This window comes from Diorhabda carinulata, chromosome X (genome assembly GCF_026250575.1).
Source record: "Diorhabda carinulata isolate Delta chromosome X, icDioCari1.1, whole genome shotgun sequence".
Lineage (NCBI taxonomy): Eukaryota > Metazoa > Arthropoda > Insecta > Coleoptera > Chrysomelidae > Diorhabda > Diorhabda carinulata.
In genome coordinates, this window is record NC_079472.1 from 37358278 (window position 1) to 37383389 (window position 25112).

The following is a 25112-nucleotide window of genomic DNA, read 5'->3' on the forward strand; positions in this document are numbered from 1 at the left end:
AACCGCCCAAATTGTGTTCAGTTGATGTTGCCTTCGTCGCTTATTGTGTCAAAATGGCAGATTCATCGAAATCTAAAGAAAATTATCAAAGAGATGAGGCGGCCGAACAACTTTCAAATTGGTCGGAGAAAAATAAGGTACAATAAATATATTCCGTTTTAATAGTCGTCTAGCAAATTTAATTGGATATTTCTGTAGTTAAATATTGATCTTTGAGTGAATAAAATCTGTTGAATGGCAGAAAGCATAAAATCTTGAATTTCAAGTTCTACCTTTTATGTTGTTCGTCTTGAATGTAGATAATGTTTATTAAATGACTTCAATTTATGAAATTTACTGGTTTTGAAAAAAATATTTGCGTTAACTTAGTCGATATGTCGAGTAGAGCTCAACTAAATATTTTTTTATCAACTTAATATATAAATAAATATATAAATTATAAATTATTATTACAAATATATAGAATGTAAACGTGAAGTTTGGAATAGATACAAAGTGAACGGCCAAAATATGGAACACATTCATTTAAAAATGTAATAATATATGTATTGAAACATAAATATAAAATCTTCATTTTTCACCTCAATTAACCTCAAAACACATTTTCTCATTACTTTGTAGCTTACTGCTTACTGCTTGCGTTACTTTTGTTGTTATAAACATTATAGGTCAGATCAACTCTTGTTAGTTCTTTGTAAAATTTATTTCATTTCCCTGTAAACCAAAATTCATGAGTTTTGCGGGTAACTTTTTTTAAACTGTTTTTTTATAATTTCAAATATAAATCATTGTATTTTATTTTCAACAAGTAGCTTTATTCCTATAAATACCTCCTACCTATTTTTATACTTTTTCAGTTTAGGTTAAAAAACTGAGTGGAGCCGCATTTGGAGCTTGAAAGCATATCAAATTTCTGTACATATTAAACACAGCAAAATCTTGCAACGAACCCCGACAACACACATTAACATGAGGAGCTTAGTCGGAGCCCAAAATGTGACCTTTTAGGTTACAACCTATCAGATGACATTGAGCTTCCACTGTCGTCAACATATATAATAAGGGGCTCAACTTCAAAGTCTATATTCCGCATTTTTGTTTCAAACTTTCCTGGACATGCTGAATACACTTTTTCCACTTATCAAGTGTAAGTCTCTGAATAGCTTCGTGAAAAGTATTTTTAACCTCCGAAAATCTAAATGTTTTATTTTCTGCTGTAATATTTTGTTTAACATTTACCCAGATCAATTCAATGGGCTTGAGTTTATAGTGGTAGGGTGGTAATGGTAAAATGGTTTTATTGAATTGAAAATTTCTGAGCCCTGCCTTAATCATTGTTCCATCAACATCGTTATGATTAGAAGTCAGCTATTCTTGAATACCTGCTTTCCTTGTTGCATGACTATTTGTATTTAATTCACAGCTGCTCTAAGCAATTGGTTTGATATGCAGTTAAGCCACTCCCTTAACTTTCGCAGTCATGATATTCTTCGTCGTCTTAAACCTCTCTTTCCCTCTATCTTTCCCTGCATAATCAATGTCTAGAATTCGTATTGTTTGTTACCTTTGTTGGAAGTTTCCTCGTGTAATACGACAACTCAATTCTGTTCAAGCTTCAAACTGACGAAGATCTAGGCAAAAAAGATCTGTGAAAAAAGCAATGTCAAAAAATAGTACTGGAAGATAAATTTGTATTACATTTTGCATTAACGATCAGATAAGCTCTGCAGATAAATGTTTCAAAATATGTCCTCTAATCCAGAAGGTCGGCAAATCCTTTGAACTGAATTTCTTACCGGTGAGATCAACGAATAGTCACTGAGAGGCAGATCTGGACTATACGATGGACGAGAAAGCAATTCGAAGTGCAATTCGTTCAATTTAACCATCTTTGCCATCGATGGTTGATTGTATTGGTGAAACAGTGGTCTTTTCTGCGAAATATGAGGCCGTCGATAAACAATATTCCTTGCGCATCCCAAAATACTTTACATTCACCGGTGAAATTCTATCGATTGTTTTTATAAGGTCACGCTTTTTAAAAAATTAAAAATACGCAGAACTTCTATATATTCTGAAACTTTCATTACTCAGAACCTCTATGATTGAACTTACATTAAATTACCAGTTTTCTAAGAATATCAGATACTACACTATAAGCAACAGGAGAAAAATCACTCTGTATAGATAAATACTACATGTGTAATCCTAATTTCATTCAAAATGTAAACAGACTTCAATGTAAAGGTTAAGAACATGGGACCGTATCGTATTATTGTTTCACATAAAAGGCATTGTAATTTTCCGTCTCACGACAATTTAGGTATTATAAAATGTCAAAAGTTTACAAATTGATCATAATATCCATAGTTATCGATGTAAAATTAAATAATTAGCTCTTACAAAAACTTATTTTAACAATTAATACACGTTCAAATCAAAAATTCGCTAAAAACAACACAGTAAACAAATCTCACGTCAAATTAAACTTTTAGTACGGTCAATTATTCACGTTACATCAATTATTTAAAGGAACTATCACGTATTTCTGTAGTTGGTTTTTTGAAGAAGACAATTTCTATCAATAGAAGATAATATGTAGAAAATATCTATTCGATAAATTGTAGATTGAGTTACGCGATATACTCTACTATAACGTATCTAGTGTTAACAAATTCCACTGTTGGTCCAGCCAGATTCAAAAGCCTGATCCAAAAAGTTCTGCTGTAGATCTTGTTAATTATAAATCTCTAATGAGATAATTTAATTTAGTTTGATTAATTGATTATTTTCTTGACTAGATAAATCGATTAACTAGAAATAGATCTATCAACATCACTTTCATTGTTATCTTCTAATATATTTTGAATTACCGGGACAAATTGGATATGGAAGATGTTTCGATAATAAAATTGGCTTAGTAACAAACGGGACATGGGCATACACAATACTTACCATTTTATAAGGCTAGGTTCCCTCCATAATATTGGCAAACCAAGTAGAAGTTACACGTTATCTCCGGTTCGCCATTTTAGGGAAACTATTCTCTTTTTATTTAATTCTTACCATCGTTCACAATAGGAAATCCAAAACAAGAATGTACGATGAGTGTACATTTTTTTGAAACTATAAAATGTCCACAAATGTAACAAGAACAATCAAAACATTATTTGTATTTTCTACTCGACGTTAAGTGAGAATTGACGGATGCCATGTAGGATAATTTAAAAAAATTGACTGAAGAAAAAATTGTTTCATATTCAAAAAAGATAGGTTCACACATTTGTTAACATTTGATATATTGATGTATTGAAAAAGTTAAAACATGAAAACTAGTATAACTACGTTAAAATTATACGAGGAAGTTATGACGGAATTGGGACTTTTAAGATAATGACATATGGTTAGTTTATGCCATGTTTCTTATGCTTTGTATCAAAATTTCGCAAAAATTGAACAGATAGTTAAGTTTTTTAACATTCATATAAATAAAGCAATTTCAATAGTTGGTTGAATATGGAGAAAAAATAATATCGAATGTAAATGTTACAGTATTTTCTCCGTTATTATAATAATTTGCACAATATTTAAGAATCATTTTCATGTTTTTTATAGAGTAAAATCGGTTTTTCTGACAGCGCCGCTGCAATCGACTTGATTAATAAAGACGTTAGTTTAACTGCAGGACGTTATGGACCGATAGTACTGAGGGATTATGATCTACTACAACAACTTCAAAGTTTTCACAGAGAAAGAATTCCAGAGAGAGTTGTACACGCAAAAGGTTCTGGAGCATTTGGCTATTTCGAGGTAACTATAATTTTATTTTATATCTTTTGAGAAGTTTACTTTCGTTTGATTCATTAAGAATATTCAAGAACTCTACAGGGTTTTTTATTATGAGTAACTCGTTTATAAACATTTCCCAATCCTTCTGTCAACTTTTATCTTTAGCTTTAATCGCTAAGGCGACTTTAGAGAATATTCTCACATATTCTTTAGAAATATCAGTTTGAAGCTACCTTTGTATAATGGTACTATTTCTAATTTATAATTAACAATCCAGTACATTCTATATTCCAAACTTTAGTGAGTAAATACCGACTATAAATACGGCAGGTTTATGTCTGAAGTTTCGTTTTAATTAAATAAAAAATGTGTGTTTTTTTTGGCACGAAGATTACGAATTTGGTTTTTTATTCATTTCTGTTAGAGCGTCAGTTATTATTTCATCAAAAATTATTTTGAACGATTGAAATTTTCATGTTTCATATTTTTCAGTGCACCAAGGCCCTCACAGATCTTACTGTATCCAAAGTTTTTGAATCCGTTGGAAAGAAAACACCGATAGCTGTACGATTTTCACAGGTTGCTGGTAATCTGGGAACTGCTGATACAGTGAGAGATCCTAGAGGTAAGAACATCAACACATTTTGAGATATTACTCCCATAGGTCCATTTGTCTCCATGCTATTATGTATTCCAATCATATCTATTTAGTTTGGGAAAACCATAAAAATAAAATTCGATTATCGAACTAAAAATAATGAAAGTGTTAAAAAAGTTTGAATATATAGATGAATATAACCAAGATCGCTAGATTGATTGTATTAAAAATGTTATTGCTTCATAATTGTATATGATTTCATCAATATTCAATTGACTGCTGTGGGACTATAACCATTACGTTCTAAAATTGCCTGTGATAATTTATTTTCGATTAAAAAGAAATAAAATGTCAACGACACATTACTTCTTTCTAATTACAGTCAAATTGTATGTATGCATGATATCGGTTACTTACTGGAAGATTACACAAAACACGATGCTTGATGCTTATTGTCACCAACAAAGAATTAAAAAGTACAAAGAAAATTTAAAACCACTTCTCTATAATTTGAATTTTAAAACTATTGCAAAAGTTACTAGCAGTTAGTAAACTTTTCTCAGATTTAAATAGATTCCATCATAAAAAGTTTATTTAGAAAATGGCGGAGTTTTTTGGAATTCAAAACAAACAAAAAACATGAAAAAACATTAATTATCTATCTTGTAATGTTTTTTTTATTTATATATATATATATATATATATATATATATATATATATATTTATATATAATTATATATAACTTATAATAATCCACTATCACTATCACATAAACTCATATACCACACATATAATTTTCCAAATTTCTAGAACATAAATAAACAAAACAAATAAATAACTAGACCTTCCTGGGAAATTACCTTAAAGAAACAGTGTAAATAAACCGCTTGCTATAAAAAAGGATATAAAAAACAAACATCAAACGGATTCCGCGGTTTATAAAAAATAAGTCAAAGGCGGCGGTGCCTTCTCCGAATTTTAGAATTTCAATATATCTAGGTAGGATCGGCTCTAAGGCGGAAACACGTTCTTAACAATATCTAAACAAGCGAATAATGTTCTACTTTTCTATATAGTCACATAAAGGTGCACAAAGTTTGATATGGCTTCATCATAGATGTTCGCCGTCTGCTATCGCAACCAATCAAAGCTCTATGCTAAGTAATTTGTCATTCTTGAGAAAAAGTGGAAATCACTAAACGCAAGATCAGGACTATATGAAGGATGAGGGAAAACTTCATATTTGAACGAACTGAGGAGTTCTTGAATGCAGTTTACCCTAAGAGGTCCTGCAAAGTCAAGCCATTATCTATAATCTACTTATTTATGTTTGTTAATTCAAACAATGATGATGATAAACAGCTTGTTTGAAAAGCGACAGACTCGTAGACCTTCTTGCTATAGTCTGCCAGAAGTAAAGACTAAAGCTAAATAGAAAGAATACTAAATATATGGCCATAACTGTACTAAAAGGAATAATAGATCAAATAGAAAAATTAACGTACCTGAGAGCCATAATGAACAATAAATGGGATTATAACGCTGTGATATGATCAAGAATAGCAAAAGAGGGAGAAAGTTTAATGAAACTAAAAAAAATCGTTTGTAACTATGATCTCAACCTTGATTTGGGTATGAAGATGGTACGATGTTATGTCTTGGATGGACGCTCTCAGAAAATCTGCTCAAATATTTGGGAGCGTTTGAAATGTGGGTTGATGTCAAGTGTTGGCAACCCTGTAAAGTACGATGGTCTTAGGGAAATCAACTCAGGTATTCCGCGCAGCAGTAAACAAAGCATTGATAGTTAATATGAACATTGTAGCCAAAGATCGATACGAATTCTATCGAAAAGATAGTGCAGGAGCTTGGGCAAATTATTTTGTGCAGCTTCCAGTTTATCTAGATAAACATATTCTCTATAAATCATCTTATTAGGGCATTTCTATTGTTTCATGAGGTTCAATATTATGAAAAAAAATTATAAGACATGTTTTCTCCAGCAAATTGCAATTAAGTAACAGTAAAGACCGGAAATGTTTACCTATTCATCTGCTAATCTTTTACATAATCTTACAATCAGTCTCTTTCAATCAAAAATGCGTTACAACCTGACCTAATTTGCAAGATATTTTATACACAATCACTCTAAGATCATAATTCAACTGCTTCTTTAATGGTCTATGAAACTTTAATGCTTGAAGTCATAAAACCAGAAATAAAACAATACAAACGGATTTAGATCACTACCAACATTATCACCCAATAATGTAGCAAAGGTAATAGTCGTTGACAGAGTGAAATGTCAAATCATTTTCTGATAACATCAGCTTTAACATCAACTTACGTTCGAAAATTTGTATCCATTTTTATGATACTTTATGATTATAACGAATAAAAATGTTTGGATTAGATATTTGTATCTATTTTTATAATTTTGCAGGCTTCGCAATAAAATTTTATACCGAGGAAGGCAACTGGGATCTGGTAGGAAATAACACGCCCATCTTCTTTATGAGAGATCCTATACTATTCCCGATGTTCATCCACTCCCAAAAGAACAACCCGGTTACTAATCTCCGAGATTGGGATATGTTCTGGGATTATTTGAGTTTAAACCACGAGAGTGTTCACCAAGTACTGTTCCTGTTTGGCGACAGAGGAATACCCGATGGGTACAGGCATCAACATGGTTTTGGATCGCATACATTTTCATTTATCGGTGAAAAACGTAAATTGACGTGGGTTAAGTTTATCTACAAAACTGATCAAGGTAATATATTTTTTACTTAACGTTTTTAAAAGAATTGATAGAATATACTTTCTGATTGAGTTTCATAGATTTTGTATACTTTACTACTCTCTAAGAAATATCTTAAGAAAATATTTTAATACTAAATTTGTGTACGATATATTCAAAAAGTGATAAATTATTATTAGTGAAAAACAAAAAACTATCAATTGTATTTGGGCATCTTCTGGGGAACTTGAGTTTTCATATGGTTTACATTGAATGTTAAAACAATTTGGCTCATATATCAACAAGAAAAGCAAGAAATAAAAGTCTTATAAGAAGCGCCTAAGAATAATAGAAGAAGAAAAAAAATTGAATGGAAAAATTCCAAATAATCACAAGAAACTTGAAATCTACACCAATAAATTAACCAAAGCTGTACAATCTTTTTTTGAGATTTCAATATATTTTCTAAACTATAATAATGTCCTTGAGATACTTGATGACCTTATTCTGTTTTATTTTTTTTTTCAGGAATAAAGAACTTGGATCCTAAAACTGCCGATATAATCGCTGGTAAAGATCCGAATTATGCCCGAAGAGATTTATACAACGCAATAGAAGAGGGCAAAAAGACAGGAAAGTATCCAAGTTGGACTTTCTACATCCAAACCATGACGCAGGATCAAGCTGAGAAATTGAAATTCAATCCATTTGATATCACCAAAGTTTGGCCTCACGGCGACTTTCCATTACAGAAAGTCGGTAGATTCGTATTAAATCGCAACCCTTCAAACTTTTTCGCCGAGATTGAACAACTCTCCTTCAGTCCCAGCAATTTCACGCCAGGTAACTTAAATGTCGACTTAATTTACTCGAGTTGTTGTTGTTTTCCGTTCCTAGAAGTTTATTTTTAAATAATTAGGTATGCAGCGAAAATAATAATTGTTTCTGAAAATAAACTAATTAAAACAATCGTTTTAAAATTCCTACTACGAGGGTTGCTATATAAGTTTTGTGATCGACAAATAAAAACAAATATTTATAATTGGATATGGCTTTATTGTTTTTCAAAATATTCCCAATAACTTTTGCATGCGTTTGAGCCAATTGCCGAAGAATTTCTTCCATTTCGATTGAGGTACCAAAACATGTGATTTGAACGCATCAACCACTTCTTCGGGTGTAAAAAAATGTTGACCCCGCAATTTATCTTTGATCTGCGGGAATTTGAGGAAATCATTGGGTGTGAAGCAAGGACTGTATGGTGGATGACCCATCAATTCGATGTTTCGACTATTCAAAATCGTTTTGGTTTGAAAGATTCGTATTTTCGTGTTAGCGAATGATTCGTCTTCTGCGTTTGGTTTTCCTGTGTATTCGAACACTTCTGGGAAAAAATGCTGGTGTACTATTCAGTTGACAGTTCTATGTTGCTCTAATGGAACAGTGACGACATGTCCACTTATTTTGAAAAAGCAGGCAACCATTTGTTTCGACGTGTTTCATGCGCGAACAACTTTTATTGGTTTTGGCTCGTCTTGAACGACCCATACAGTCGATTGTCTTTTGAAGCACTACATATGCCTCAATCTCACTATATGTCACAAGACGATCTTGCTATTCACGAACAGCATCGATGTTTCCTGGCACAACATCCTATTTTGTTCAACCTTAACGAAAGTCGAAGCGAGTTGATCGGCACACTGCTGTTGGTTTATCCACGTCGAAAGTCATAGAAAATCATCGCACGAGAATGTTCGCGATTTAGTTCCACTTTTTACCAAAATGAATGTTCCAAGTATCTGTAAACAACTCAAATAGAACTCGTATGACAACACGTTCTGTGTACGTTCACCATTGATAATGTCAAACTTCATTATGTAAATGGCAGATTTGACATATTTACATCAGTGTTGCCATATCTCAAAACTAAAATAACAACTCTCGTATTCTCTAATAAAACGATCACTTTAATTTCCGTCAAAATAGTTGTAAATATACAAATTTCGGAAGTTTCATTAATTTCCCTAATTACTGCAATTGCTGCTAAATTTAGTGGTTACTTTTAAATATGTATATTTGAATCTAAAATTATTTTCTCGGGAATGTTCTTAAGTAAATACGAGATATAGAAGTTTAGGTAAAGAGCATCGCAACGTAGCAATCGATACGTCATTATTGGAAGTACACGACTTGGAAGGGCACTAGTAGTAGTAGTGGTGTTAAATCGTATTTCGTAGTGCGTTCAATCAAAATTACGAGTATACGAGTATCAACCATTTTCAATAATTAGATTAAGTACCTAGTATTTTGATCCTTTTTGTGAAAATTTATTGCATAGGCGAGACAGATAATCAGTTCGATTTTGGCTGTACGAGTATAACAGTAGATTATAGAAATCGAATGAAGTGAATTGAAAATTATTAAGTTTTCTTTTGTTCTTGTTGAAAAGTTTCAGTTTCAGCTTTATACTTTCATAGTCATGGAAGCTATTCCAAGTGGTAAGTACACAATATAGTATAAGAGACTTTGTCAAATTATCTAGTACTTTGGCAATTAAAAGTATCCTTAATACATAAATACAAATTTTTTTTTCAACGAAAGTATAAGTTCAGTTGCCACCACTTGCCACTATGTAAACATATCTATAGAGTCTTATTGTACCTCTTTCAATGCTATTTCAGAAAAATGTTTGTCGATTAATATTCAAGGACATATTTTCGACTATTCGTGATGGTTGAATAACATTCCAACAGGGGTTCAGACAAAGCAGATGAACGATCTTCACAATACGTCATTAATAGAAAAATCAATATTGTTGATTTGTATATTTTCTTGTTAACCTCACTTAAGCTTTGGATAAAGTACGATCAAATCATGAGTATGAAAATCTTAAAGATCTGAGCATCAGATGTGAAAAAAATACGGATTTTGACTGGAACACGACAGGCTTATACTAGTCAATATTATCATGAACAAAATCATAGAAAGCGTTAACAAGGTCACCGCGCGCCGGTTACAAAATAAGGGATCGATCTGACACTGATTGTGTATCAGTGACAGAGAATGAAGTTGGACTACAGCTTCTACTATTATACAGAATTAAGACTGTAACTGATAAATATAATATACAATTAGATTTAAACTAGCTGTCGACATTAACATAATTCAACAAATAATAAAATTCAATCACCTTGAATTAGCAAGATCAAGTGAGAAGCAATTGACAGAGAAAATACGAACGGAAACAAAAGCCGAAACAACATCAATAAAAAGAATAATGGAGGAAGACTGAAATAAAAGTATTGAGAACAGTTAAGGGACTCAGATATAGAAAGAGAAATGAAGATTTTAGGTAAGAGTTGGGAGTTCAGGATATGGTGAAAACGTAAACGAGAAGAGATCTTGTCGAAAGAATGCCAGAAAGCAGAAGGGCTAAATCCAGAAACCAAAAAGACTAGTAGGCAGACCATCAAAAAGGTAGTATAAGAGCTGGAGCTCAGGGTCTAAAGATGATTTCAAAAGTAGATAGAAAAGGGTTCTATCGAAAGAAAGACCTTATCAAAAGTACAGTTACATAATTTCATGACTCTTTACATCGTTGTCTTCCATTGCAGTAAATATTTTGATAATAGTCGAACTTACTTGAAATAAAAATTATGTATGCTTCAATATCTTAACCCTATTGTAGTTTTAGTTCTTACAAATGTGTCTCTAGTACGATCTTTTTTTCGACATCATGCAGCTATAAATGAGTTCATGACAATTCGGAACATGAATAATTTCTTACGGTGGCGCTACCGGGTTTTTCAGTATACACACTTTTCCGACACAAATAAATATTATAAATCGTTATCAGTAGATAAGATTGATTAGTTCCGTTCAGTAGAATCAGAATAATTAGGGAATCTTAAAATAAACGCTGTTATTATTGGGAGACCGGTAGATTAACTTCAAGGAATAATGTATACCCATTTCGCTATAGACCGTAGAAAAGGAAATGATGATTCGGTAATAAGTTTGCCGGATGTGAAAAGTAGAATATGAAATTCAACTGCCGGAAAGCTATAATTATTTGATACTCTCAAAACATTGTTTTCAAATTTAAAAATTCTTTACATCATTAGAAATCCTGCTAAGATAGAAACTATTTACATTAATTAAACGATATGGAATGGGTGTGTTACAAACTTTGGAATCATGAAGAATCATCCGTCGTCAAGGTATAGAAATATGAAGATATTTGAATGAGTTATACCTAGGGGACTAAAAGGGACCTTCAGAAGCGCATAAGAGAAAGTATTACACAAAAGAATGAGAGTGCGACAATGAGGACGGTGCTGTTTCTCGTCGATTTCCCGGTGCGGAATCTCCTCGTGTTTTCTTGGTTCGCTGCGAATAAAAAAAAGCGAGGTGAGACAATCAACTCGGTCACTTTGTTGACTTTTGCGTAGTAAGAAGAATTTTTTTTCATAGTAGTGTGGACTAACGAGTTGTGCCTTATTTTTGTGGAATTGTACCAAATCGAATTAATCATTTCACTGAAATCACTGGAGTAAAGGATACAATTAATGCTTGTGGAGTGCAATCTAGCACCTTCTCCACTTTCTTTTTTTAGTTAAGTGATATAAAACAGACCAACGTATCGGGTAACTGTATAAATGACGCAAAAGAAACTATGAATGAGAAAGTAAGGAGTTTATCGAAAGAATGTTAAATATTTGAATAACTTGCTTAGGAATTTATTTTTGACGGCTCGGTAGGTATTCTTCGTGATGGATTCGAGACGAATATTTTTTATCTCTGCTAGTTTGTTAGCGTAAAATGTAGATTTGATATAACCCTACAGGAAAAGTCCGTAATTGTTAAATTAGGTCTGCGTTGAGGCCAATTTATGTCACTTCTCCTGGAGATCAATTTGTCAGGAAAAATTTCCCGAATTCGTGGCAGAGATCCATGACAACATGTATGTAGCTGCTACGTCCTGTCACAACCATGTTTGGTTACAGCCTTTAAAGTTTTCATCTTCAAAAAAGTAATTGATTGCACTCGAGTAGCGGCAATTTTGCTTGTATACGTGTCAATACAAATGAAAATTATCTCATCCGCATAGAAAATGTTGGTAAACGTTGAATAGCGTATCTGGTTTACGAAGTCAAGCCTACGACTTGCACCAAATAAATTTTGTAAGTGTGCAATCCCGAATCTTCTAAATACACAAGTCAGGCTCGTCACGAACAGACGTAGTACCACTGTCTATGTTTTCAACTGTTCTTGAAGACCGTATTTTAGGTTAATCCAGTGTTGATCTGGTCTCTTAAAACTTCTCGATTTATTTTTCAATCAATCTAGCTCCTGACTTATAATTAAAGTGAGAAAATTGGAAATATCGCAGAATTTTATACGCTCTACGGTCGCCGAATTGCCGTTTCTGTAAAAATCACGCACACACAACGCCATGGTCTGCTCTCGAGAAACGCTCCATAGCGATTAAATTCCCAAGAGTCAGGCTATCGATTGACATACCTTTCTTTTAAGGCTGCTTGTGTTATTAGTTTTCGAAAGTTGTGGAACATTAGTTCTTACCAATAATTAGAATTATTGACTTTTGGTTCAGCTTTAGAAATGACATGTTTTATTTTGGGGGGCCTATTTTTAGGAGATGGAAGGTTGGCCGAACAGGGGAAACATGTAAAATTTTTAGTCAAATTTGGAACTGTCTCTTGAAGTTGCTGAGCAGACCGAGTGAAGGATTTAGTTTCTAGTTAGTTTAGGTTTACTTTAGCTTCGGTTAGATTAGATTTAAATTGGTGCATCGACCGTTAACTCGGCGAAAAAATATTTTTCTATGAAACGCAATCCAATTATTGGTACAAATGAAAAAAAAAAACAAATTAGCGTGTTTTTATTATGATTCTAAACTGGACAGATACGGAAGTATTTTCTTGATTCCTATACAAAGAAAACTGTTTTCGTTGTTGGGTAAATATTTAACAGAATTTTTAGTGTTGATTAAAAATAATTTTTTACATGATAAACGTATTAAAGAAACTAGGGTAAAGTTACGTAAATGACATTTTGAAAATATTTTTAATTATCTGCTTTTAAAAGTTACCATGTTGATGCCAAACGACCGGAACGTCACTTATCTTAATTATTTCAAAAATGTTTAATAAAATTCGTGCTCTTGTACCATTGTGAAATAGCCAAGGAAGTAAATATCTCAACCGAATGGATATTTAATATTTTTCATGAAAGGTTTCATTCGAAAACGCTATCTGGAGAGTGACTGCTTTGATTGTTTAATGCTGATCAAAAGCTCGCTCGCATAAAAATCAAACGATGGTATTCAACCTTATAACGTAATCTAAGTGCATTTTCTTCGATATGAGATTAAATGATAATGACATTAAATCATAATGACAAGAAAAGCGATGGGAACAGGAAATGATAAAAGAAAAATTCAATATGAAATGAAGAGAATAGCAAGATACAGGGAGAATGGGTACAAGGAAAATAAGAATCCTCGTCCAATAACTGGGAATGTTGTAGGAGAAGAAAAGAAAAAGAGTTTGTGGGAGTCTGAATTAAACTATTATATTTCTTGTATTGGTTGAGATAGCTTCAATAATCAAGATCACCATTTCATGACGCTGCAGTCTAGTACTAGAACTCATGTTCTACAATTAAAGACAAATATAATTTAAAAATATAAACTGCCTCATGAAATAACTATTATAAGTTTTGGTAGTCTTCTATCTATCATCAGTTTACGTTTTCATTATCCATAAAAGTTATTTTCATTTCAATTTTATGTCTTATTCCAAAATTGTATACATTATTTTCATTCCAATAACAAAATATCGATTACACACATTCAAATTTAGTTGTGCTGATACAATGTTTCGAAACATCTGATTCCGATTTGATTTGAGCAATTGCAATAAAATATAATAACATTCCCGTAATTTCCAAATTTTAAATTTGACCATTTTTGTCAATGTCGAAATGTCTGTTGACCGTAAATGATAATCAAGGACCATCAAAGAATTAGCCGGCATCTTTTTATTACTATTAAAGTGATTCCTTGATTTTGTTTCTTTTTCAATTTAGTTATAGCTATAACAATTAATATTGTTATCTAGATATAGAGGGTGTCTCATAAGTAATATCGGTTTTCATATGTTAAAATTTAATTTAAACATGTCGTAATTTGTCGGAACTAGTCTCTAATTCTATGGAGAGTAAGTATCATTTCCTCTTTGCTTATTGACGACGTATATAATTCGTACGAGGCAAAGTACCGTTTTGCGATTCCTCCGCCGCAACCCTAAGGTCGGCGTTCCGTATATGCGCGCTGGTTACCTACATCTCTTGTCTACGCACTGATGCCATTACAAGCCGATTATTCACAGTTGTTTACTGAGTGTTTAAGATGCCTCCGACAATCGTGAGTCCCGCCGATTGTGAAGTACAGGCTGTTATACGATTTCTTAGTGCTAAAGGCGTAAATCCGATCGATATTCATCGTGAGAACTGTGAAGTTACGGACAAAACATTATGAGTGATCATCACTCAAAAAAGTGAAGTTTAAGCAAACAATTTCTGCCCGGAAAATCATGTGCAGTTTTTTGAGACAGAAAAGAAGTATTGCCAGTGGAGTTTAGGACTCGTAATGAGACAATCAATGCAGCGTCTTATTGTGAGACATTGAACAATCTGAGTCGTGCAATCCAGAACAAAAGGGGTGGCAAGTTGAGTAAGGGTATCGTTTTGCTGCATGACAATGCCCGTCCACATGTGGCTAATCGGACCAAAGATCTCATCAAATCTTTTCAATGGGAAACTCTAGATCATCCTCCTTACAGCGCTGATCTGGCGCCCAGCGACTACCATTTGTTCCTGCACTTGAAGAAAAACCTGGACGGTCAGCGTCTTCAAGACGATAACAAAACAGTTGTGATACAGTGGTTAACAAGTCAGGCGGCAGAATTTTATGAGGAGGGTATTCAAAAACTAGTGCTACGTTATGACAAGTGCCTCAATATTCACGGAAATGATGTAGATAAGTAGATTAAGGTACCGGCTTTCCTGTAAAAATGAAATTATTGCGATATCTTTGGACTTCTTTTTTTAATTCCAACAGTACTTACTTAAAAAATATGCCTCGTATATTGTTAAGACGTCAAAAAAATTAAATCCAAACGAAATTTTTTGCAGTCCAATGAACGGTTTCACCAAGATCTCAATGAGGTTATGAACGTTGGGTTAAAGTCATAGTATACGAATATTAAGGTCGACATTATGATAAAATTAATATAAAAATTCAATTTACATCTTTTCAAAAGACTCATTTCAACTGGAAATAAATGTCGATTCGCTCAGATGAATTAGTTCCCAACTGCATGATTCAAACTGCGTTTTACTGTATGTTCTCTTTATGTATTCACGGATAATTTACATTTTCTGTATCAAGAAGTTTCAAGATGTCGTTCGATTTCTCTCAAAAGAACGGTTGAAACAACATAATATGCTTGATGATTGCAGGTATTATACGGAGTATGATCACAAATGCGGTATCGTAAAATTTGAATTTACCTTCAAAATACTACACGAACTTATCCAAACGTTGAATTTAATACTGGAAAACAGAAGTCGCATGATAAATCTAATGGGAAAAGCAGCGAATTTATTATGTTGAAAATTTGTGCTCCACATCATGATTTGGGGATGCGACGAGGCAGGAAAAGAAACGTTCTACCATTCCAGGATACCAATAGCCTATTTGAACAAACAACTTTGTCCACTTTTAACATATCTTCATTTGTTTTTGTCTCAAGCCTATTTTAGAACGCTTGAAACACTTGTGTACAAAAAGTTACTACATTATCTATTGTATTAGGTACTTCGTTAACTTCTTTGGTACCTTTTAAAGCACCTCCATAAAATCGGTAGTACTAAATGGACATAAATTAGAAAAAGGTTCACAATTTGTTGGTAATTTGTTACCAAATAATCTTTTTAGTTATCCAATTCGATCCAAAAAGAAGAGAACAATGCTAGTTTTACGTTGAACTAGCTATAACAATAGCTAAACATCAATGAACCTATACTAAAAATTTTACGAAATAGACCGATATGCCGATTGTTTGAAAAGTTTTCGACCTAACTAAAGTTCATTTTTTAATGTAGTCTCCTTAATCCAACGGGCTCTTACCTTTTCAAACCATCGAAAAAATAATTGCCGTTTTTCTCCTCAAGATGCGGTAGTTGCGATAACGTCCTCGTCTGCAAGTCAAAAGTTGGCAAACAAGTAATGGCGCTGGGGACAGATTTGGTAATTACAGTGGGTGGTCTAAAAATCAATATAGCAAAGACCAAAATTTATTGTATTCAGCACGCAACCTTACAATGGCACTACCCTAGAACTTATGCGTCAAAATTTATTACAAAGAATCTAAATCCGGGCTATGAAACAAAATGACGAATAAAGATTGCTTGTACACTTTTAATAATACGAGATCCTGTCTTTACAACCATAACTTGTATGCTATGTATGTGGTCGATGATGTACGGAGTAGGGACGTGGACATCAAAGGCCAGGACGATGAAACAACTGAAGGCATTCGAAGTGTGGCTTCACAGAAGAACAAACTTCGAAAGGCAAGTCTGTTAAGACATCATATCAATCATATTTTGAGATGTGATAAATATGGTTTATTGCAGCTCATACTCCAGAGCAAAATCGATATGCGCCGTGGAGTGGGAAGAAAGCAACAGTCATCGCTTAGTTTCATTCGAGATTGGACCGTAATAAGAAGGGCTGGTAAAATTTTTCGTTTGGCAAAGGATCTCCGGTGATCGCTAGTCAGTCAGGACAAGTTACATGAAAGAAAAAGAAGAAGAAAAGGGTTGTCAAGTGTGCATTGTCCTGTCTTCGTAATTTCTACATTTACCAAACAAAGGAATAATGCGTAACATTCTCGTATTATAGTTTTATCTTTTTGAAGATGATTACAATTATATGAAATTCCAAATCAACTAGTTTTTCATTTACTCAAAAGTCATCACGTATACGATTGTCAAATAGAAACCAAGCATCAGAAATGGCTAAAGTTGGAAGCTTTTCAGAAAAACCTCGTACTTAATTAAAGATTGATATACTTACTCGTATATACTTAGAAGAGAAGTGGATATAATTGGTAAAAAATATGTGCAAAAACAGTTTTACTATCATCAAGGATTTCCATGAATTGTAGTTAAAATGAGTTTGGTATAGTATTTAAAAGTTATGACATGAGGTACAATGTTTCTCTTATCACGGAAACCTTTTAAATTACGCAGTTCAATGTCAAATTTAATATATTATCTTGTTATACGGAAGTATCGCGCATACCAGGTTGTTATTTTTATATATTTTTTATCATAACTAATTCACTTCCACCCAAGGTAATTAACACCGACATAATAAAAACAATTTATAATAAAAAATTTTCTCCAGTAAAGTAATGTCCTCTGAAACACTATCTTCAATAGCAGTTTCATTATGTTTAACTTGAATGAATTTTCATTAATTGCATAAAGATATGTTTTCCTTGTTGATCTACAGGATACTTATCACGCAATCCAGTTTAATTTCCATATTAACACCAACAATAGCGTACAAATATTAATCATTCCAATGTTGAATTGATGACTGGAAGCATTTCTGGAAGGCTTCATAATGAATTTTTTTTCATATGCTTTGTCGTGTTTTTTTCAATGCTGTTATGATATTGAAACCCTCTTGTACATTTTTTTATTTTGTAAAGCCAGAAGTCGCATAGTGAAAAAAGAAATCTACGCGTTGTCATGATGAAGAATGTTTTTTTATTTAGGTTTACGGTTTTTCCGCTTTCTTATTGTGTCCGATAACTTGTTGTTCTGCCGTAAAGATGCTGCTTGTGTTAGGAAAAAACTGTCTGTGAATCATGGAAGTACAAGAATCTACACAGACAGCGTTAAGAATATTAGCATCAAAAACGACAAAATCAAGTGGTCATAAGCTGTCGCGAGACACTGGATTTATAACACTGGAGTAAGCCTCTTTTGGGTACCTGGACACTATTAAGTGGAAAGGAGCTCCAAGATAGATAGGCTTTATAAAGTGCTACTGCTATTGACACAGGAATCAGAGTCAAACATCAGGATATAAGATCAAACATAAAAGGTTGCACGATATTCGGAGCGATTTGGTCAAGAATTAATGAAGGTAATAAGATTCACAACACACTTAATCCAAAAGACTATTGGAATGATTACCGTACATTTGTAACGGTAGTTAGAAGGTCGTTAAGAAATACTAAAGTTAATTGTGGGTCACGATAAATCAAAACGTGTAATTCGAATCGATTAACAGACATGGTCAGTTAGAAATGCAACCCAAAATATAACAAACCTTGTAACATTATTATATCTTGTAAAGCATACGTACTACGGTCACTGACATGTTGTCGGAGGCCAGTACCGGTATGTTATATAGTTATTAATTGTGTAAATATGGTTTTATTAAATTAAATATAATGTACCATTGGCACAAGATTCCGGAAATGGAGAGTGACAACGCACCACTATTGCACAAAGTATAATGGAGAAAAAGAGAAGATCGAGCATCATATCTGCCGGTGCCGTGCCTTGATGGAGAAACGACGTCAAATGCTGATGAGCGATACAATAGATTGCTTAAAAAAGTAGAATTGGACATAAAGAGTAACACAATTGGCTTCAGGCCTTTGAGTGTACCACGACCAATTTAGATCGAGATTGTCCGTACTAACCAAACCTAACCTATGGAAATACTACATGCCGTATATTCCTACAAAAACTGGTGAACTTTTTCGATGTCGCTAGTTGTCGCAGTTTTTTTTGACCTCGAAGCTACCTAAAATTGTATAGTCTCTATACACAATGTGTAGCTCCTTTTTTTCGATATCCAATTTTTGACATTTCCAGAAAAATCTTCACAACGACTCCTTATCCGATTTTCAAACACAAACTAAGCGTCCATAATGGCTGAAAGTAGGAATCTATTTTAAACTTATGTTGATAAGTGCTGACATCTTTTGATTCTTACGATATGTTTTTTGGGCTTTTGCCAACTTGTATTTGCATAAAGTACGATTTTCTCCCCATGTTGGTCAATGTAAACTGCTCGCTATCACAAAACTTTTATATTATTTTTTTTTTGGTTTCTCGGCTAAAAGTAGTGATTGTACAAAAACTTTTTTCTCTTGTAGCTTATTCTTTATTCGGAATACTTAAAATTTGTAAATTCGTGTAGGTGCCCGCATAATATTATATTATAAATGATAGTGTCAACCTACTTCAGAAATGTTACACGAGAAAAATCTCTTACATTATATTCATTCATAATGGAAAAAAAAACACTTTCAATAGGTGGTGTGAATTTTCTCAGCATCAATCAACGTTAAGGAGCTGTGCAAAGTTTTCGAAAATGATTGACAAGCTCGCATTTTGTGAAAATCTTACAATCGCCTTTTTCTTGGTAATTGAACGCAAACAAATCGTTTGTTTTTATTTTCATTCCATAGGGTATCATTTAAAAATTACATTATTGACAGATATAAGAGAGATAGAGATAGATTTGAGTTTTTCATTAGAAATTTAAATGTGGAATTTGGTTGGTTTTTGATGGCGCCTATATAAGATCCTTTTCCTCTGCAGCGATCGAGTTGGGATATTTTTCAAATGCTGTTGTTTTGCGTGTGGAGTCCCGTGGGAAACAAGCTTTATCAATTGAAACAACAGATACAGCTGCATTATTCCCAAATGACAGTTTGGTCGACATTCTAATAACACGCCCAGTACACATTTTTTTGTTCATTTAAATTATAATAGTACAGAATGTCTTGTGAAATGCACTTGTAAATACAATAACCTCAACGTAGTACACTAAACAAAAAATATACTTAGTATTATGAAGCTTAATATTTTACATTGCAAAAAAATGCACAATCACTTGCCAATTGAAATCAAATCGATATCATCTTTTCTCGCATTTCACAATCATTTGAGGGTATCTTTACTGGAAAATGTCTTATATTCTGTAAACGACTTCTATTTTAATAATAATATTTAATTACGGACATGCTGCATACTGGTTTAATTTTTGCTATTGACTTATATACGACTTATATACTAATTATTACCTATTACTGCTACCTTTAATTTAGATACTCATTGTGATTTTTTTCTGTATATTGAAATTTTATTTTATTCATATCTTTATTTATTTTCATGTTTTTACAAGCTTTTGTCAATAAATTGTAACAATTTTTGACAATAAAGCATTTCTCTCTCTCCCTCTTAACAATATTGAAATTTTTTAAAAAAACGTTTGGTGAAGTATGCTGAAGTATCATCAGTGTTAATGCCGCTACAACATTTACCAGACATTCTACTACCGAAAAGATTTTTATTTCATCAAGTTATATGAAAGAAGAAGATGAAGTTGGCTCTTCTAATAGCGAAATGAACCCTATGGAACCCCATTTGATGAGTCAATTAGAAGTAAATTAACTTGTGAGTGATTTAGATTTGATCAGAGAAAAATCTGATATTCTTGAGCCGTTTTTTTCAAATAAGATGGATTGCAGTTCTGCAATAATATTGGTGGATTGATGTCAGTAAAGATTCAAGATAGCTTCATTCCATAACGATTAAAATTCCATCTTTACACGCAGCATTTGGTGCTGGCTTGGAATAAGCTTCTGATATTAATTATCGAGAGCATGGGTGGCGGTTTTAGAGGTAACAGCCTTAATTGGTGTCGCAAATTGGCTATGGTTTTGCTGCCATCACACTTGTTTTGTAGAGTTTTGTAAAAGCTATCCTAAAATACGGAACTGTATTTTTGTTTCTTAAGACAATATTTCCATAGGAGAATTAACCAAAGATACTGCTTTCTATCTAGCCTCGATCTCAACGCATGGTTGGTTGTTGACGACGTCTCAAAAAATTTCTCTGACAATTAAAAATCACCAGATATATCGAAGGCTTTTGACAGGGTTTGGCATGACAACCTTCTAAATATATTAGGGTCGTACGGTTTGTGGTCCTCACTTATCGGCTGGCTCAGTAGCTTTCTCAAAGACCGATCCATCCAGGTCGTTATTGATGGACATATTTCAGAAAGGTTTGAGATTAACGTTGGTGTTTGATCCCCAGGGATACATCTTGTCACCTACTCTCTTCCTTCTGAACATCAACGATCTATTCCACAAAACTACAAATCCGATCTATAGCTTCACCGTCCCTGGCAATTACAAAACACCGGATTTCCATCAAGTTAAAGTTCCATTTTTTACACTCTTATAGAAATTTCAATCCGGATACATGGGTACAGCAAGTGATGAATACGGTGAAAGATTTTGTCAAGAAATTGTAGAGCGAGAAGTGTTATCCAAGTAGATGAGATTCAACCATGCTTGAAGCTTCGGCCTTGGAGCCTCCAAATGGTAACTGCCACCAGTAACTATAAGAGAAAAGCTCATCGTTGCAAAAAAATGAAAGAATGAAAATTTCATATGACCCAAAAGCATTTTGAGTAAAATTAATTTATACGTTTCACTGATAAACAATTTTATTTCAATAAATCAAATAGTTTTAAGGTGACGAATCATAGTAGACCCAGCAAAAAAGAGAAAAATATACAAGTTCTTGACCTATTCCAAATGCTGAGATTTATGTATAATATTAGCGTATTACAAGGTTTTAACTAAACTAATGATCGAGACATGTTGGTTATAGCCTTATCTCTACCGTGGCAGTGATTACATTCTGTTAAAAAAGGAGATAAATATAAAACAAAACCAAACGACATATATATATATATATATATATATATATATATATATATATATATATATATATATATATAGACTTAATGATTACAATGATAAGATAAAGAAAATTTGTGGTGCTTAGATGGCGTGAACGGTTTTATATTCAAATTTTTCTGATTATTTTGCTTCGCATACCCTCAATTTAAATATTTTATCATTCCGTAATAATTCAAATGCGCTATGTAGATACTGATTATTAATAATACCTCTATATTTTTCATTATATCACAAAAACCATGCTCATTGATCGAAAGTAACTTACTACTTTTTAGACTATATAATAAATCTGCTATCATCATCATCGACCATCGATACGGCTTCCGTAAACATAGATCCACCGGAGACCTCCTAGCTTATGTTACCAACGTATGGACTGAAGCTGTAGAGATTTATGGGGAATCCAGAGAAATCTCAATGGACATATCGAATGCTTTTGATAGGGTTTGGCTTGACAACCTTCTAAATAAATTAGGATCGAACGATTTGTCGTCCTTACTTATCGGCTGGTTTAGTAGCTTTCTCAAGGAGCGATCCATCCAGGTCGTTATCGATGGACACACTTCAGAAAGGTTTGAGATCAACGCTGGTGTTTCCCAGGGATTCATTTTGTCACCTATTCTCACTCTTCTGTACATCAACGATCTACTCGACGAAACTGCAAATCCGATCTATAACCGCCACAATAAATTCGGCTAACACCCAAATCCGTAGACAGAAATCGATCACAACCATTAATAACGATATTGAAAAAATTTTGGAGTGGAGTGGAAGCAATCTGATTGAGTTTGGTGCAGCAAAGACCCAGGCTGCTATTTTTACAAAAAAGGCTGGCACTACAGATCGTTCTGTAGAGTATACGATTATATAGGGTTTAACAAAGTATAATTTACTACTGATGGTGGGAAAAACGATACGCAGAAGAAGAATGGAAATTTATAATTCGTAACATATGTATTCAATGCGATGTTATAAGCTGTGATAAATATAAACTTTGATTCTTGTATGTGATTGTTCTACAAATAGAAACATTTATTATTTATTAACTTAATGTTATTTTTTATGAATTTAAATATTTGACACAAGTTTTCAGAAAATATTCCTATTTTTTCACAACAAGTGTCTAATTTCAATGGATAATAAATATTAATATAAAAAATCCAATACTTGAAAAAATTCGTCCTTGGAGGGTTCCGAATTATTTATACAGTAGATGATTATAGGTTTTTAGATAGAAAAATTATTTGAGATTCATGCAAAACGAGAAAAAATCTACAATTTCTAATCTTTTTACGAATCTCTTTTGCAGGTATTGGACCTTCACCAGACAGATTACTTCAAGGACGTTTATTCTCTTATCCCGATTCCCATTTGTACCGCCTTGGTACTAACTATCAACAGCTTCCAGTCAATCGTCCAATTAAAAAGGTGGGAATTTCAATAATATTTATGAAAAATAATTAACCAACGAAAGTTTGATAATATACTAATCGCTATTATCCCCTACCATCATATGTACATGTTATTTCCGGAAAATAGTGAGTAAAAATTTTTGCCCAAGCGAATGTATGTCACAGCGAGCGTTTGGGCGTTGGGCTGGGGTCTGGGTAACACAGCAGTAGACTACGAGCTTCTGAAGCTACAGCACACTTGGTTCAATGCACGTCCCATTCGGAGCTCGGTTAAAGTCAGAATGGAAAAAGGGCCGAGCAGCGGTATGCGATTAAGTTTTGCGTTGAGACTCAAGAAAACACCAACAAAAACTTTCGCGAAGGCTTTTGGGGATAATTTTCTTCCGAAATCCCATTCGAACAGTTGGTATAAGATGTTTTGGGATGGGAGGGAAAGGCCAAGACACTTCGAAAGATTAGAACAAAGTATCAACCGCGTCAAGTCGAATAACATTTGCCTGACAAAAAACGACATCAGGTCTACAGACTACAGGTGTCCTACAGACCCGACTTCACTCCACCTGACTTTTTTGTTCCCTTAACTAAAGAGATCGCTAAAAGGACAAAATTTGGACACCCAGAGCAACATTAGAGCCGACACTTTATGACCCTCAGCATTCTAAAAAGCCTCTACAGCATGGAAACTCGAAGGCAAAAGTGTGTTGAAGCAGGAGGGGCGTATGTCGAAGAATATGGATAAATTATACTATTTCGATCAACAAATTTTCAAATTTAGGTGTTGACACATTAATTCCCAGATATACCCTGTATCATGGAAGTCAAATTAGTCGAATAATACAAAAGAAGAAATCAACTATAATGAAAACAATCTAAAAAATAAATTAATTGATAACCAAATATTTTGGAATCAAATTGTTTATGACTTTATTTTGACATGTTCTATTTACTAAGATTCATTTGTTTTTTTAACGTTATAGGTGCAAAACTTTGAGCGTGATGGTGAATCAGTATTGTACAATCAAAATGGAGCACCCAACTATCACCCAAACAGTTTCGGTGGTCCTAATGTCAACCCGATAGCCGAAGAATGGGTTAATCCACCAGAAGCTGTCAACGCCAATGTGGACTATTACAATTTGGGTAAAGATGATAATTTCTCTCAGCCTAGGGTATTCTGGAACAAAGTTTTGGATAGCGCAGCAAAACAGAGAATGGTTGATACATTAGCGGATTCCATACAAAAAGCTAGAGCTGATATCAGAAATAGATCGGTGGAGATGTTTAGAAATGTCGATTCGGATCTTGGAGACAGATTAGCTAAAGCTTTAGGTCAATTACAAGTTCATTTGTAAAGGTTATTGTTATTATAAACTCAGATGTTAATACAATATGATGATGTTCTAAAAATAATAAAGTTGTATCGAATATTATGTTTGTTCAATCATCCTCATCTGAAATTTTGTATTCAAAACTCCAATAAGAATATTGCAGATAACCAAATAATACCATTTGAAACTTGATATGGTACAATATTGCAGAGACTGTGTAAACCGAGTAGACAATTGAATTTATAGGTTAAATTAGGTTAGTACAAAAATCGTTCAAAAATACAAACATTCAAACAAAAATTAAAAAAAACAACAAATGATAAAAATATAGAAAAAAAAACGAAAAA

General features: G+C 33.1%; 2 protein-coding genes across 2 annotated transcripts in view; one reads left to right on the forward strand and one right to left on the reverse strand.

Moving 5' to 3' along the window:
- LOC130902186 (mannosyl-oligosaccharide alpha-1,2-mannosidase IA) overlaps positions 1 to 25112 on the reverse strand; it is a 152276-nt gene that overhangs the window by 84599 nt on the left and 42565 nt on the right. The window lies entirely within an intron of this gene.
- On the forward strand, positions 5 to 24864 carry LOC130902187 (catalase-like). The gene is made up of 7 exons (XM_057814088.1): positions 5 to 137; positions 3616 to 3810; positions 4282 to 4414; positions 6832 to 7161; positions 7657 to 7971; positions 23335 to 23453; positions 24415 to 24864. Exons 1-7 carry the CDS (start codon positions 54 to 56, stop codon positions 24787 to 24789), a joined length of 1551 nt encoding a protein of 516 aa, XP_057670071.1. The 5' UTR covers positions 5 to 53; the 3' UTR covers positions 24790 to 24864.

Bases quoted from the DNA above. Each gene is read 5' to 3' on its own strand.
- LOC130902187 (XM_057814088.1), top strand. From the start codon at position 54: ATGGCAGATTCATCGAAATCTAAAGAAAATTATCAAAGAGATGAGGCG. The intron at 7,162-7,656 runs GTAATATATTTT...TTTTTTTTTCAG, and splicing joins TATCTACAAAACTGATCAAG to GAATAAAGAACTTGGATCCT. The intron at 7,972-23,334 runs GTAACTTAAATG...TCTCTTTTGCAG, and splicing joins TCCCAGCAATTTCACGCCAG to GTATTGGACCTTCACCAGAC.